Consider the following 16,415-nt stretch of genomic DNA (forward strand, 5'->3'; position numbering starts at 1 on the left):
CCATTTCAAATCACATAATTTGGCCAACGGCGGCACTATGCTGTTGACGACTCTGTAGTTATTCGCTCATCGCTGGATTCCACGGTGGTAGCGATTAAAATTCGCACTGATGCTGCTACCCTGTACCAGGGATCAAGCAAATGCTCATCTCTGACTGTAGAAAACAAGCAGAAACTCATCGCCGATTGTGCTGTTAAAACGCACTGTACTGTTCACGATGTGGCTTAAAAGGCATGCGATTTACTGTAAATGTTTTGTCCAGTTGCTACCTCATTCATTTGTGGAATAATTTTACCTCTCACATGATGTGTGCCTCGATTTTGTTGTCTTATTGAGTACCGTGCAGTTGAAATAAGTATCTATCGACCTAAGTCAATCTTACACATATCTTACATATAAAAGACAACTTCATAACATAAAACAAACATTTTTACTCCCCAAGCGAGTTCAGCTGAGCCATCGCTGTAGATCTCCATTCAGCTAATGTAGTTCATAATGGCTGGTATCGGCCTGACATTAAACTACACGACTTAGAGGCCCTGCTCCTCGTGCTTCCCATATTTTGCCACCCCTTGAGCTGTTCTGAGTAAACCGTACGCACCACTTAACCACGGAGCGCATGTAAGTCACCTTGTCGGCCGGCCTGTGTGGTGGGGGGCAGTCGGTCGAGGTTCTGGGGCTTGAAGTGCACCTGTCAGGCCGATCAGGTGGACGCGAGAACCTACAGCGAATACTTGTGCCTGGAGCACGTCACCCTAACATAGAACAGCACATAGCATAGGAGCGCTGGACGCAGGCGTCCGAAATAAAACACGTTACCATCTAAGCTCGCCCAGAACCGAAAAGTATCAGAGATAAGCGCGGCAACTCTGACTAGTTCCTTGCGCCAGATAGTACAAAAAAGATCCTACACCCGCGCAGCGACGGACTTCAACCAATGGTTATTGAGAAGGATGCTTCATGCGAAGCAATCAAGCTGAGCACGAAGGAAAAAAGCTTCTTCTCCCTTTGCGATAAACACATCGCAGATTGCGAGCTGAATAAAAAACAACATATTTGTATGCGGTGCGATCGGTATGCAAATGCAAGCTGTGCAAGGACACCACATATGTGAGTTACAATTTTAATTTGTTTTAGGAACTCAGCACCAGTCATGTTTGTCAAGGTTTTTGCATTATGAAGGACAGCTTCGTATACTCACAGAATATTCCTTTCACCACTCTAAGGACTAGTATGAGGGACATGAGCAAAAAAGTGTAAAACGTGTACACCATTAGCCAATCGGCGAGGAAGATTTGGTTTTACAATAATCCTGTTCGCTATCTACAAGTGTTTACTGGCTTGCTTCACACATCGCTAGAGGTGTGTCCTCGAAGCCGACTGGAGAAACCTGTCGCACTCTATGGGCGAGTTGTGTTTGCATTATTTCTGAATGCATTTAAAACAGCTCATAGACTTTCCTGACCGGTCCTACCCCTGAATACCATGACACCTGATGGAAACCGAGTGCTTATTACCAGGGACGCATCTGGGACGACACACGTAATCTACAAACTGTAAGTTCGTCCGTCTGTCCGACATGTAATATTTAGTACACTGGATACACAGTATTCGTCATGTCCAACTTTTCTGGATGTTGATCTGGAATGCAGTGAAAGCGTTTCAATTCCATGTAAGTGGTTGTATTCTGTTTGACGAATACAAACCATTTCGCCACATTATTCGTATACCGAATCGGAGATCGAGTTAGCCCTGGCATTAGTTAGGACATCTGAAAAAATTGTCAGTGCCAAAGCAACATTGAATTCACATCATGAAAGGACCCGTGAACTACATAGCTGCATACCCAATAAGTAAACATGGAGGGTATTTGTGATGCCTATATAAATACATCGAACGCGACAGTCACCAATAACGTGCACAAGGGTATATGGCATCAAAGCTGCTCTGCAAGGGAAAGTGGGCATAGCTAGCTAGGGGCGTAAGCGGAATTTTGCAAACGGGGAGCGGTCGCAAAAAAACTGAGTCTAGCCTACGAGCGCGCACAACTTGCTAGTCGTTAAACAAAAATGCATGTTATCGAAGCGGACAAACGGGCCTCATGGAAGCACACTCCAAGAACTCCTCAAAGCCTCGTAGAAAACTGCGAGCTCTCTGCGTCCTTCGACGATCCGGCTGCGAAGAGGACGTTTTTGGTCCAGCTGTTGGCGCGGTCCGGCTCGTCCTCAGCAAACGCCGGATTGAGCCGGCCATTGGCCACTCCTCCCGGCACGTCCTCCTGCCCAAACTCCAGACGGGTCTGGACTGTGTCCTCCTCTGGGCCGAAGATCATGCCGGTCTGGCTCCTGTCGTCGTCCGTCCCGACCGCTCTCTGCGCTCGGACCTTGCCTTCCGACGACGTCACTCCGTTGAGACGACGCGTCCGGGGCTTGGAGGCTCGGTCCTGTGTGGCCGGAGACATGGGGCAGCGGTCAGGGACGAGGTGCTAAACCAACACGACGTCCACCAGCGGCAGCGGGCGGCGTGACACCTACCAGCGGCAGCGGGCGGCGTCACGTCCACCAGCGGCAGCGGGCGGCGTGACACCTACCGGCAGCGGGCGGCGTCACGTCCACGGGCGACAGCGGGCGGCGCGACACTTACCAGCGGCAGCGAGCGGCGTCACGTCCACCAGCGACAGCGGGCGCGTAACACTTACCAGCGGCAGCGAGCGGCGTCACGTCCACCCGACAGCGGGCGGCGTAACACTTACCAGCGGCAGCGAGGGCGTCACGTCCACCAGCGACAGCGGGCGGCGTAACACTTACCAGCGGCAGCGGGCGGCGCCACGTCCACCAACGCAGCGGGCGGCGCGACACTTACCAGCGGCGGCGAGCGGCGTCACGTCCACCAGCGGCAGCGGCGGCGCGACACTTACCAGCGGCGCGAGCGGCGTCACGTCCACCAGCGGCAGCGGGCGGCGCGACACTTACCAGCGCGGCGAGCGGCGTCACGTCCACCAGCGCAGCGGGCGGCGTAACACTTACCAGCGGCAGCGGCGGCGTCACGTCCACCAGCGGCAGCGGGCGGCGCGACACTTACCAGCGGCGGCGAGCGGCGTCACGTCCACCAGCGGCAGCGGGCGGCGCGACACTTACCAGCGGCGGCGAGCGGCGTCACGTCCACCAGCGGCAGCGGGCGCGCGACACTTACCAGCGGCGGCGAGCGGCGTCACGTCCACCAGCGCAGCCCGGCGTAACACTTACCAGCGGCAGGGCGGCGTCACGTCCACCAGCGGCAGCGGGCTCTGACATCTATCCAGTTAACGCCACTCGGGCGCATATTGATACCAAGTCAACACTTAAAGTTTCACTTTGGTAACGCCCTTGGTTTTGTGGAACTCCGAGCATTTCTTGTTCATTAACAGCGTAGCGCTTGGCTTTGAGCGCTTGTTTTAAATATTTCGATGAATTTCAGTTTTTATCTTCAAAATTAAACTGTTTCTACGAACTATGTCGGACACAAGATTTAAGCAGGTTAAATTACATATCTGCCATTTGAGACAACAATACCGCTGACTCAACTTCCATTATCAGTATTCAAACAGGATGTACGAAAATACCTTCCACGGTCAAATCGTTTTAGCATATAAACGTTCACGCAAACGAGCGCTCTGCAAACGGATTGTCAGCCTTCAGAGCACCCCGCTGGAGGAGTGTCAGTCTGCCTAGAGCTCCGCTGGATGAGCCTCAGCCTGCCGAGCGCTCCGCTAGAAAAGCGTCAGCCTGACCAGCACTCCGTTGGAGGAGTGTCAGCCTACCGAGCGCCCTGCTGGAGGAGCGCCAACCTGCCCAGTGCTCCACTGGAAGATTGTCAGCCTGCCGAGCGCTCCGCTGGAACAGCGTCAGCCTGCCGAGTGCTCCGTTGGAGGAGCGTCAGCCTGCCGAGGCGTCACCACCTACCTCGATCATCGGTACGGCTTTTGCCTCGTTCACCAGAGAGGGCCGGCGGACGCAGGGCGGTAGCGGCTGGCACTGTTGCAGCTGTGCCATGGCCAGCGCCCTCTCCGAGGCCGGCAGGCCGGCGGCCAGCTTCGTCAGGATCTGGACGGGGCAAAGGGCGTCATTCTAACTGGTCGGCGGTCGCTGAAGTTCAGCAACTGACGAATGGAAGGGCAGTTACATCGGCATCTGTACCTTCTCAGAATATCTGGCTGGCCACAACATCTCCCACCCCTGGCACAAATGGCATGAGGCACCAATGGCGACCGATTGTCCTGGCCTGCAGTCGACCAGAAACCGGCATGGGTATCATGAGCGCAAACTCAGTGCCATCTCTCGCGAGACTGGTAGCAGGCACGGGGTCTCATATGGCCACTTACACAGGCTTTGTCAGTGGTGAGCCCCGAAAGGAATGCCATCTGCGCATGAGACCGAGCGAGGAGCAGAGTTTCGTGAGCCTCCGGTTTGGTCGGATCGCTCTCCCGATCAGCAATGTCCCTTCGAACCTCGGTTTTAAGGGCAGTTTAAAAGGTGGAATAACTTTGTGGGCATCCGGGCTGGTCTCGGGCGTCGAGACTTCCAGCTCAAGAAACCCAACCAGCATCGTGCTTGAGCTCGAGCGGAGCTCCCAGACAGGGCGGTCATAAGACCTATTCCTGGCTGACGGCAGCGCAGCACATACCGGGCAAGAGGAGATGTGAGAATACGGTGTGAAGTGGTGAAGGAGGATAAGAGCTTTTTGAACGCTTTTTGGCCCGCGCTGTGTGGCGCAGCACTGCAGTCCGACCCAGACCCCGGCTCCCACACACCACACTCACGTCACTGCGTCCCATGTGGATGATAGACTGGACGATGTGACCGATGCCCCGCTGCCGTCCGTATCGACGTCCGCGGTCCACGTATAACCTGGCAAGGGACGCGCTCCGTACGATCAGGTAAGGAAACCAGCGGAGCAGGGTGGCATTATTTGGAATCTCTGCTTGAAGTTATAACCGCTGCGCGGCGTTGTAAAGCTAGGTTAAAGACGGTTGAAAAGCGGAAATTCCGAGCAATTGAAATAGCTGAAAAAATGATCGTTATACTTTCTCTCCGTTGGTTTTTCACATGTATCTACACTTTCGGTGCTTTCAGTTGAATGTCGTGCGTGTTTGAGGTGTTACAAGCCCAAACACAATGTGAATGTACCTATGCCTTTTATATCCAATGCAAATTGATTGCTTCAAAGGGGTCGAAGTACTTTTGCGCGCGAAACAAACATAGCATTGCGCCGACAGACGCAAACGGCACACAACATCGACACCAAAAATTATGTGGCGAACGACTGTTTGATATGAAAATTTCACCAGTGGAGGATGCAGGATTTCGTTAAGGGTGAAGGGGTTACGCAGCATTGGGTCCCCTCCCCCTGGAACTTGAGCCCCCTTCAAAAACATCGGACCATTAAATTTCAAGATTCTTACCTATGCTATTTGCATAAAGGAGCCCAACTAACTGTGCGCGACTTCACAAAACCAGGCGTGCTACGTTGCACATGCATGAAGCTTGTTCATGTTCTCCCGTCAACGTGAATCCTGTCATTTTGAGGCGCAATGTTTCGGCAAAATATGCCAAATGAACTAGAGTTGACTGCTAAAAAAATATCAAACCAAGCTCGAACGTCATTCCTAGCTTATTTGTGGCTAGCCGGCTGATCGATGTGATCGGTGCCCGGCATGCCAACAAAGAGGCTCCCGTCAACAGCACGGGGTCCTCAGAGCAAGTGAGAAGAACCCAAAACCAGCGTGGTAGGCCCATAAACAATCGAGAATGCCCCGGCAGACTAACATATAGAACTCGAGTCAGGGCACAGGGAACATTGAGCAAAGGGAAATCGCCTTGGACCAGTGTACATGAATTAATGCCCCTGGGGAATCAAGAGTGCCCCGGCACGCTAGCAGAAAAAAACCCCGACAACGGTGTAGGGCCTTCCGAGCAAAAGGAAAACAAATCAAGGACAACATGCTTTTCAACGATCGGATTTATCGTGCCAGTGGACATATACGGCCCGCAGACAGCGTGGGGTCTCTGGACAGCGCAATGGGCCTCGAAATTTGACAATGGCCACCCTCTCAATCAATATGCAATTACTTGTGTCTGTTCATAGACCCTTCGCTCTCGCTTGAGACCGTTATTGGTCTCTTGGTAGCCCAAAGGTGTTCAATTTTGTAGTGTTTCGTGCTAAGAACAGCGTCTGCTCGGCCGACTTTGGTTCCTTTGGAGCCTATGGTCCCCTGTGGGACCCAAGGGGGTGGGGCATGGCTCCGTGCCCCCACCCCCCTCTTCCACTGTATCTGACCTGATGGGGTTCGCAAACTGCAGCTGGCAGTGAACGGTGCGAGCGGGAGGGATGCTGCTGTCGACAGTCTCAGCTTCCTGGAGAAGAAACTCCAGCTCGGTCTCCACGTCATCGCCTGAGAGTTTCAAGATATCAGTCAAAGGATAAAGCAAAGAGCAGATACGAGCTGTAAAATGTGCTCCAATGTTTTGAAGCAACCTTACGGACAAGGTTCACAGGAAGTGACAATAGATTGTATCATTTAAATTTATCAGCTTCCTTCCTACCGTAACGTTCCGTGAAGCCCAGTTTTTAGACATAAACATCAAAACGCTTGTGCATCATGGTACGGAGCCACATCCCGAAAAAGGAAAACCCGATGAGCATCTGGATGTATTCTGGGACCATTCAGCGGATTTTACATGGCAATTAGCTCAATCTTACGCAACGAAACAACTTGAGACAGCGTAAAGCCTGTACAGCGTTTTCAGTGGATTGAGCCATGGCACTCTGTAGTTTTCTGACCTGCCCGGCGCGGAGGCCAGACACCGGCCACGGCGAGAAGAACAGCTATATGAAAGCTATAACAGCCCTTCCGATCCCGGCTCATGCCTGTGCCAACCGCGCACGTGGCTGGTGGGTGTGAGCGGCGTTACCGTGTTGCCGAGAGAGCAACCGGCTTACGTGAGCGGATGGGGCAGGGGCTGTGTCCGGCCGGCCTCAGCAGGCAGCCAACTTACGTGAGCGGACGGGGCACGGGCTCTGTCCGGCCGGCTTCAGCAGGCAGCCAACTTACGTGAGCGGACGGGGCACGGGCTCTGTCCGGCCGGCCTCAGCAGGCAGCCAACTTACGTGAGCGGACGGGGCACGGGCTCTGTCTTCCGCCGGCCTCAGCAGGCAGCCAACTTACGTGAGCGGACGGGGCACGGGCTCTGTCTGGCCGGCCCTCAGCAGGCAGCCAACTTACGTGAGGCGGACGGGGCACGGGCTCTGTCTGGCCGGCCTCAGCAGGCAGCCGACTTACGTGAGCGGACGGGGCCGGGCTCTGTCCGGGCCGGCCTCAGCAGGCAGCCAACTTACGTGAGCGGACGGGGCACGGGCTCTGTCCGGCCGGCCTCAGCAGGCAGCCGACTTACGTGAGCGGACGGGGCGCGGGCTCTGCCCGGCCGGCCTCAGCAGGCAGCCGACAGTGCGGCCTCGCTCTGGCGTCAGCACCAGACGAATGCCGCCCAGCTGCGTGGCCAGCAGCAGCAGCTCCTGGGCCCACTGCTGGCCCTGCTCGGCGCGCAGCTCCAGCTCCGGACCCGCGCTGCCCATCTGCCGAACAATCGCACGCGGTCGACGAGGTGTAGCGATCGCGCTGCAGCGGAGTCCGGTCCGCTGCTGAATGTTTTGCCATGCGACCGGCTGGTTTGGTGGTAAGCATCGCAGTGCCCCGTGTCGATTGTAGTAGCAAAACTGACTCACGGCGGGAGGCGAGTCTCAAAACTCGCCACCATTTGGTGAACACACATCGCAGCTCCATGGGATAGGACACACCGAAACGAGGAGGGGCGGGGAGTAGAGGAGGGAGGTGGGTTGGGGTGGGAAGGGAAAGAAAGGAGGAGGGAAAGAAGGAAGAAAGAGAGAACGGAAGAAGAGGAAGGAGGGAGAAAACGATGGGACGAAAGGGACGATGGTCGGGACGATGGGAAGAAAGAAAGAAAGAAGGGGATATATCTTTCACCTGCGGAAACGGAACGACTCCACCTAGGGTGGGGGAATTAACAGGAACAAGCAGGAACAAGGCCGGGCCCGCCACTTGCAACGTTCGGGGTCCCTGACAAAATGAGCGGTTTCTGTGTCGGTCATTGGCCAGTGTCGTATCAGGGGTCTTGTGGCGGCAAGTGGCCCTGGTCGGTCAAGAGTGATGTTTGGGGGGACCGAGGAGGGCTGAATGGTCTCTTGAAACCAAAGATCACGGGCCCGATGGGAGGGCTGAACGACCTTCTCAGGTCACACTGAGCGTTCGCAGGGCGGTATCTCGAATGTCCGTTACGGATGCAAATGTCTCAGATGTCCGTTACGGATGCAAATGTCTCAAATGTCCGTTACGGATGCAAATGTCTCAAATGTCCGTTACGGATGCAAATGTCTCAAATGTCCGTTACGGATGCAAATGTCTCAAATGTCCGTTACGGATGCAAATGTCTCAAATGTCCGTTACGGATGCAAATGTCTCAAATGTCCGTTACGGATGCAAATGTCTCAAATGTCCGTTACGGATGCAAATGTCTCAAATGTCCGTTACGGATGCAAATGTCTCAATGTCCGTTACGGATGCAAATGTCTCAAATGTCCGTTACGGATGCAAATGTCTCAAATGTCCGTTACGGATGCAAATGTCTCAAATGTCCGTTACGGATGCAAATGTCTCAAATGTCCGTTACGGATGCAAATGTCTCAAATGTCCGTTACGGATGCAAATGTCTCAAATGTCCGTTACGGATGCAAATGTCTCAAATGACCGTTACGGATGCAAATGTCTCAATGTCCGTACGATGCAAATGTCTCAAATGTCCGTTACGGATGCAAATGTCCCAAATGTCCGTTACGGATGCAAATGTCTCAAATGTCCGTTACGGATGCAAATGTCTCAAATGTCCGTTACGGATGCAAATGTCTCGAATGCCCGTTACGGATGCAAATGTCTCGAATGCCCGTTACGGATGCAAATGTCTCAAATGTCCGTTACGGATGCAAATGTCTCGAATGCCCGTTACGGATGCAAATGTCTCGAATGCCCGTTACGGATGCAAATGTCTCGAATGCCTCGTGCCGATCGAACCGCTGACTGAGCCCCAAGCTCCTGAGACAGCATTCCTCTGCTTCTGCCAGAGATCACCAGCATCGAACAGTCGGCTCCGTGTCGGTCGGAGCTCTTGGGGCCCATTTCCCAAGCAGGGACAAAGCCCACGATCTAGATTGGTCGGGGTCACTGCAGCAATGCGGGCTCCTGCATGTTTCAGGTGCCTGTCGGTATAACCTACAGGGTATTCAGTGTCAACAACAGGTCTCGAGTCTGTCAAGAGAATATTCGCTCAACTGGGATAGAGGGGGACTCCGGATGGTTGGGGGCCCCTTGCGTTGACCGGGTCCTCTGATGATGAAATGGAACATAAGAGCTCATGATGATTGTTCGCACTGAGGCAATGGAAAGGTCTTGTGGCAGCTAGGGCCCAGTGCCGAACGGTGGGTTCTCCAACCCAGCTCCACAAGCCAAACTGAAACCTATGTGCCACTCATTTGACCACCTGAGGCGATCAGGGATCTGGCTGCGTCAATAAGGATTCCAGCATCGATCCCGGGCTAATTGCGTGGGTCAGGGGGCCTCCCGTGCCAGAGAGGGGCACCAATGGGGTATGACGTATCCTTACAATGGCCTCCGGATTGGTCATGGGATCCCACCCCGTGCTAGCATGGCTGCCGGAAGACACCCCGCGGTGGGCGGAATGGCCCACGGGGCCTTGACCGGGAACAATAATGTGAGCCCTAGTGTGCTCCCGAGGCAACCCCGTTTGCCGGATAAAGGTAAGGGGTCTCATTAGTGTAGTGGGCCAAAACGAGCTATCCACTCAAAAACGGACGAGACCATCCCATGTTTTGCCTGAGAGTATTTATTCTTTCACAGAACCGACTAGTGAAACAAACCATAAAAAGCCCGCGCCTGGGCCCGCACGCCCAGTCTCGGAAGCAGGGATGGCGATGGTTTGGGTTGCAGTTTCCGTAAAATCGAACGGCGTCGGTCACACCAGGCGATAGGTGACGTGGGCGCGAGAGCGACAGTCGTGGAATGATGCACGCCGTTAAAATATTTTGTACCGTTCAAAGCGTATCTTTTGTTTATAAGTTTGAGGTTGTCCTATTGATACAGCTACAGCAACACGGAAAATAGAGATCCTACCTTTAATTCTCCAGTTCTACCACCATATTCCAATACCACTTCGCGGTGCTGTACAGGCCAATCCTTTCAACTCATCAATATAACAATCGTACAGGCGAAATACACGCCTGGGTACCTTCTGAATATACAGTTTGATGACCTTCAGTATTCAAAAGTACGTCTTTCAGATGCATCATAATTTTCGCCTACGCACAACCCACGGTTTAATATTAGCCACAGGACCAATGCATCGCGGCCCATGGAGACTGCAGCACTTGGCATGGAGGCTTTCTTGTTAAGGTTATGATTATTATTAAGCGGATGCTCGAAGCTAAATTACATTATTTCTAACACTTACCACTTCTGACTGACTGATCTGCTGACAAACATTTCCAGACAAACCTGGCTTGGCCATGCGTCGATAAATTGTTGATCCGTTTTTATCTACATTCTGAATTCTACCGGTTTAGACAGTCCCTTGCACCATTGTAAGCTAAAGAACGTCACCTATTTATTTCATGTACTCTTGATATCCCGATTTCCTTCTTCAGATCTGTGTTGCTTCAGCTGATTGACTACAAATTTCAGGCGAAATACGATTCGCGATGGCTTCTGATATTTATTGGGGTTAACAATGGCAGGTAAAAAAGGCTAAAATATGGGGCTGAGCAGTGGCAGCTGAGACGAAGGATGAGTAGGGCGAGAAGAGAGGGAAAAGAGGAGTGGGAGGGAGAGGAGGAGGGGGGGGGGAGGGAGCGATGGGAACGGAAATAGGAGAGGGAGGCCAGTGATGCGGCCGCCGGACCGGGCCGCCATGTCCCCCACACCTAACCGGTGGACGCCAGGTTAGTACGGCACCGAAACACGCGCGCAAGTTTAGCCAGAACGACCAGCACAGACCGTACCCAGCCCACAGATTTCGGTAGTTTCGACCAAGGCCCTTCCGACCAGAGAACACCACTTGAGGACTATAGGATGAAGGAAAATGACAGACGGAGGGCAGACTTCCATGTGCCTGGGGCGCCACGGACACTACCCGGACAGACCGAGTGTCGCGGGCACGTAGGACGATGTTCGCACGTAAAAGACAACATGTATAATATATATACATATATATATATATATATATATATATATATATATATATATGCATATATATCGATTGGCGTTTAGTCTCTTAGATTCTAGTCTTTCCGAACTGACGTGAACATGTCAGAGCTAACTAATAAGATGAGTTTACTTTTTTGGTTTGTTGGAGGCGTTTCGGCCTGTTCAGGCCATTTCACACCTGGAAGACATTATTTCAAGCTGGTATAATTATGTACGTGAAAAGAACAAAGTTTATTGACGTTTACATCGCTTGCAGCGAACCGGTAAGTCTGAGAAAGTCAAAGACAATGCTCAACAATTGGGGATGGTCATCGCCAAGGGCATTTTTTTACAAAGAGAATTCGATATTGTGCTTACGACCAAAGGTCTGCATATGTTTGCATTGCTGTTGATATTTAGTACACTCAATAATATTATATTTAACCGTAAGTGGGTGATCGCACGGCTGACAATGAGGACGAGGGTGATTTAAGTATATGTAACTATTGTGAGTGTAGTGTGTCCAGTTCGTAGGCGGGCCGACACCTTCTCCTCCAGACGGTCTTTGCGATGTGCTGATGGCCAAGGGGTAATGTCTGGTTTCATGTCATGAAGTTGTTTTCTGGTGGTATCGGTCCATCGCCGTAGCCAAAAATGTTTTGTCAGTGTGCGAATCGAATGCTTTGTAGATGCATGATCAACGCGGATCTCCATGATGTGTGGGGCTGTCAAAGTTTCCTTGGCTAGCTGGTCAGCCCGTTCATTGCCCATGGTGCCTCTTTGTCCTGGAATCCACAGAAATTTAATTTTCATGCCCTGTGTGTGTATTACATGATAGAAATTGACGATCTTAACAAGGAGGTGGTGAGTGAAGTCTGGTTCAATAAGAGACTGTACAGCTGTCTTCGAATCCGAACAAATCACTATTGTCTTCGTTGTATGGGAGTGTTGCTGTATGTGCTGCAACGCAAGAAGAAGGGCAAATAATTCAGCCAAATATACTGAGGTGCCATCCGGCAACCGACAATTTTTATGGTAATGTTCGGTGGAAATTACTGCACATCCGGTGTGGTTATTAGCCTTGGAGCCATCGGTGCAAACAAAACTGTTATTTCGATTGCTGGAAATTAGACGATTAAATGTTTGTTGAATATAACTTGCTGTAAAAAAGTTTGCGATCATCAAAAAGAAACAAAACTTTCCGAGGGGTTAACTGCCATGGTGGTACTATTAAAGCAGGTGGCACGGAAGAAGGCCGCAAAGTTAACTGCAGAGTGATACAGTAGGCAATGGTTCGAGATGCTATTGTAAGTCCTGGCCTATGTTCTGCCGGTCCTAAGTAATAATGGTGAATGTGAGGTAAGATATGTATGGATTCAAATGCTGGGTGGCTGGGACTTGTCACACTTTTCTTACGTATCTCAACGCGTTTTCCATTCGTCGGAGGGCAAGAGGCATGGCTTGAGCATCCACTTCGAGCGCTGAAATCGGTGAAGTACGCAGAACTCCTTGGGCAACTCGCAAAAACATATTTTGTATGGTGGATAGTGGGTTAAGAGTGTGTTGGCTGCCTCCTGCCTATATTACGGAGCCATATTCAATGATGAGAAAAGCTAAAAATTTGTATAAACATAATAACGTTTGTGGGTCGGCACCGTATCTTGACCCGGAAATGCATCTAACGAAATTTAGTCGCTTTAGACATTTGGAGCAAAGATGCTCCACGTGCTGTCGCATCGATAATCGTGGGTCAAGTGCGATGCCAAGAAATTTGAAACACAAACCGAAAGAAATGTAATGTCCATCTAATCGGAGCCGAAACTTGGGAGTACCGCGCATACTTTTGCTGAAAGCCATAACTGCAGATTTTGGAGCGGGGAAACGGAACCCGTACCGCTCTGACCGCTGCTGCACCTTGTTCAGTGCAGGTTAAAAGACCATGTCGCAGGCTCGGCTAATGCCCAGAACACAGCAGTCGTGTGGTGTGGATGTTTAAATGAACGTCTGATGTCAGTTTCAAGTCCGATGGTATGGTCTATTGTGTTGCGATTGTGTCGGAAACCACATTGATTTTTTGTGAGCAGGCAGTCTTGTTCTGCAATCTGAAATATTCGCTTCACCACCATCCGTTCAAAAAATTTCTTAGACAGCTGGTAAGTGCAATGGGACGATAATTTGATGGGTCTTTGGTGCTTTCCCCTGGTTTTGGAAACGTGATAATAATGGTGTCTTTCCAAGCGTCAGAAAAGGTATGGGTTGACCACAAATCATTAAAAACTTCGAAAATAAAACGAAGCATATCTTCTGAAAGGCTGCGAAAAAAAGAAAAGTGTAATTGGTCTTGACCTACCGAGGTGTTGCCGGCTGAGTTTATAGCCATTTATAGTTCCAGGAAAGAAAAGGACAAATTATAGTCTTCGGTATTATCGAACGCAAAGCAATTAGAAAGTAAACGAAAACGCGCTTGCGCAGTTCCCACAAATCCTCGTTGGTAATTTCCGGATGAGCTATGTTGAGAAAGACTTTCAGCAAGAGCGTTGGTGATAAGAGGTGTCGTCGAAGTGATTTGGTCATTAATGCGCAAAGTGGGCAATGAAACAGAAGTGCGTTTTCCGGAAAGTGCTCGAACCAGTCCTCATAGTTGGCTTAGGGGAGCGGCAGCAGTCAGTTGTTGGGTGTATCCTTGCCAAGAATGACGATTGGCACTCCTAATAACTCGTATGATTCGAGCACGCCCATAATTTCGAGCAAGAAGATGAGGTACATCATGGTGGCGACGAAAGCAGCGGAAAGCACGTTTCCGACGTGCAACAGCATTCTTAACCTCGGTCGTCCACCATGGTGCTGGGATGCGTCGTGATGGGGGTTTAGTCAGTGGAATTGTCGCGGTCGCTGCAGTATGAATAACATGCGTAATAAGGTCAACACCCTGCTTTGCTGATTCAGAACAGTCTCAGTTCACATAACAAATTTCTTGAAATTTGGCCCAGCCTGCTTTTCGTAAATTCCAGTGGGGTGTGAATCGCGAAACCTCTTCATCAGTTGAATCAAAAGTGGTGTAAAGTTCAATTGGAAAACGGTCGCTGTCGTGTATATCTCCCTCAACAATCCAATCAAAGTATGTCGCTATTGAGGGAGAGCACAGCGACAGATCGATGGCGGTTTCTGTACCAGTGGGTTAGTGATGGTAAGTGTTATGTCCTTTGTTTAACAATACTAAGTTATGAGCATCAATAAGGTCTTCAAAAAATTGTCCTCGGCGATTGACAGCCTGAGTGCCGCTACTCCAAGCTGGGCTCTGACCGTTTAAATCGCCGAGGATGAGATAAGGGTTTTGGATGAGAAAGTGAGTGACTAGGTGATCAAGCTGCCGCGAGAGCCCCGCATTATTGCAGGTTGGGGGAATGTACAAAAAACAGATATCGATGATGCGGTTACGAAGTCGCACAGAACATGCAACAACCTGTAGAGGTATGGTGAGTGGAAGGTGCATCTGTATTATTTCATTTTTGATATAAAGCGCCACCCCACCTTGGTGACGTTTGCCGGTTGTGTCGTCACCACGATATAAGGAATAATTTGAAAATTTAAAGTTATATGGGTCGGCAGGACGAAACCGGGTTTCCTGCACAGCTATAATGATGGGAACTAATGCTGCAAAAAAATCATTTCGGGCCATTTTGAAATAAGACCGCAACAATTCCACTGTAAGACGACAGACATTCAATGGTGGTTTGACCCATCCCCACCGGTTGGTGAGAATCGGCAGAAAGAAACTGATCAAGGCCGGCCCGTGGCTACCCTGACAGGAGCCTGGGACCGGCGGTCTTCGCCCGGGCGCGTTGTAGCAGGTGTTGTTCCAGTGGAGGGGGACGGGCCGTTTGTACGGCGGCCAGAGGGCCCCGGCTGCCGACCGCTCGCAGTCGGAGGGCTGGAGCGCTGGCCGACCCGGAGACGGGAGGGCGCGGAGGTTCGAACGCGAGGCCAGGGCCGGCTCAAAGGAACAATTCTGCCGGGTTTATGTGCTTGATGTAACTGAGACAGTCTTGACTGGAACAAGGATTTTCAGCGGCGATAACTGGGGAAACGGCTCTGTCTGTGTACTAAATTTCACCACTTTTACTTTTGTTGCTTGCGCGTATGATTTTGAGGACGACAAATATATTTTTGCCTCGACAGTGTGTCGTGCTTGTTGGTGAGATACATCTGTCTTGGCCTTTTCGGAGCAGATCTCCTTTTCTTTTCTCTATGCCGGCCACTGGAAAGAATTGGCGCTGTGGTCTGCGCTTCCACAGCTTAAACATCTTTGGGGTGATGTGCACACGGACCCCTCGTGAGGGGTCTCTCCGCACTTGAGGTACCTTGCACTCTGTTTGCAGAGCGTGCAGCCGTGTCCGAACTGTTGCCATTTGAAATATCTGAGTGGATTTGGAATAAATACCCTGACTTGATATCGGAGGTAGCCGGCTGTGAGTCTCTGGGAAGCGGGCGATTGCAAAGTAAAAACAAGTAGGCTGGTGTCCTGATGCTGCCCGTTGCGGAACGTGGTTAGTCGTCGAACATGACAAACGTTGTCAGCTCTGAGCTTCACTAAGATCTCCCCCCAAAACAGGATCCCCTGGCAGAAAGCCGCCACAGGAGCAACCAATTCTACCAGGAATTGTCTTGCCACCCGGGCGTATCCGGCGAATGGGTCGACGATCTCTGTGATTTAAATGGTTTAGTTTTTTGGATTAGAGCCATTTCGACCAGAAATAATCGTTTCAGTGCTGTGGGATGAAGGATAATGGTTAACGGTGGGGTAGACTAGCGCACTTCTCTGGGGGGGGGGGGGGGGAAGGGGGGCAACCGCCGAGCTTTAAATCACGCAAGCGCGCTGGATACCCTATCGGGGTCCCCCCTCCACGAAGCTCTCGGCCCACTCGTGGCTGACGCACGCAGCCTGCCCGTACAAGCGGGATGTCGCTAGGACGCATGGTAAATCAAGACGGAGAATTCAGGGGACGAATGTAAGTTAAGTAAGTAGGTTCATAAGTAGGTTCAAGTAAAATATAGCATATGGCATGTGCATACTACCGAAACGTTCTAGAAATGAGGTTCGGAAATGAAT

At 51.3% G+C, this 16,415-nt stretch overlaps 1 protein-coding gene across 1 annotated transcript in view; it reads right to left on the minus strand.

The window, feature by feature from the left end:
* Positions 1-1,672: 1,672 nt before the first annotated feature.
* Positions 1,673-16,415, minus strand: part of LOC119098006 (uncharacterized) — a 56,759-nt gene continuing 42,016 nt past the window's right edge. The window contains exons 11-15 of the mRNA XM_037220937.1: positions 7,431-7,611; positions 6,316-6,430; positions 4,799-4,886; positions 3,942-4,082; positions 1,673-2,443 (exon numbers count right to left, since the gene is read on the minus strand). Coding sequence (XP_037076832.1) covers positions 2,126-2,443; positions 3,942-4,082; positions 4,799-4,886; positions 6,316-6,430; positions 7,431-7,611 — 843 coding nt within the window. The 3' untranslated portion in view covers positions 1,673-2,125. The remainder of the gene's footprint in view (positions 2,444-3,941; positions 4,083-4,798; positions 4,887-6,315; positions 6,431-7,430; positions 7,612-16,415) is intronic.

Source organism: Pollicipes pollicipes, unplaced genomic scaffold (assembly GCF_011947565.3).
Source record: "Pollicipes pollicipes isolate AB1234 unplaced genomic scaffold, Ppol_2.1 Scaffold_4740;HRSCAF=5597_pilon_pilon_pilon, whole genome shotgun sequence".
Lineage (NCBI taxonomy): Eukaryota > Metazoa > Arthropoda > Thecostraca > Pollicipedomorpha > Pollicipedidae > Pollicipes > Pollicipes pollicipes.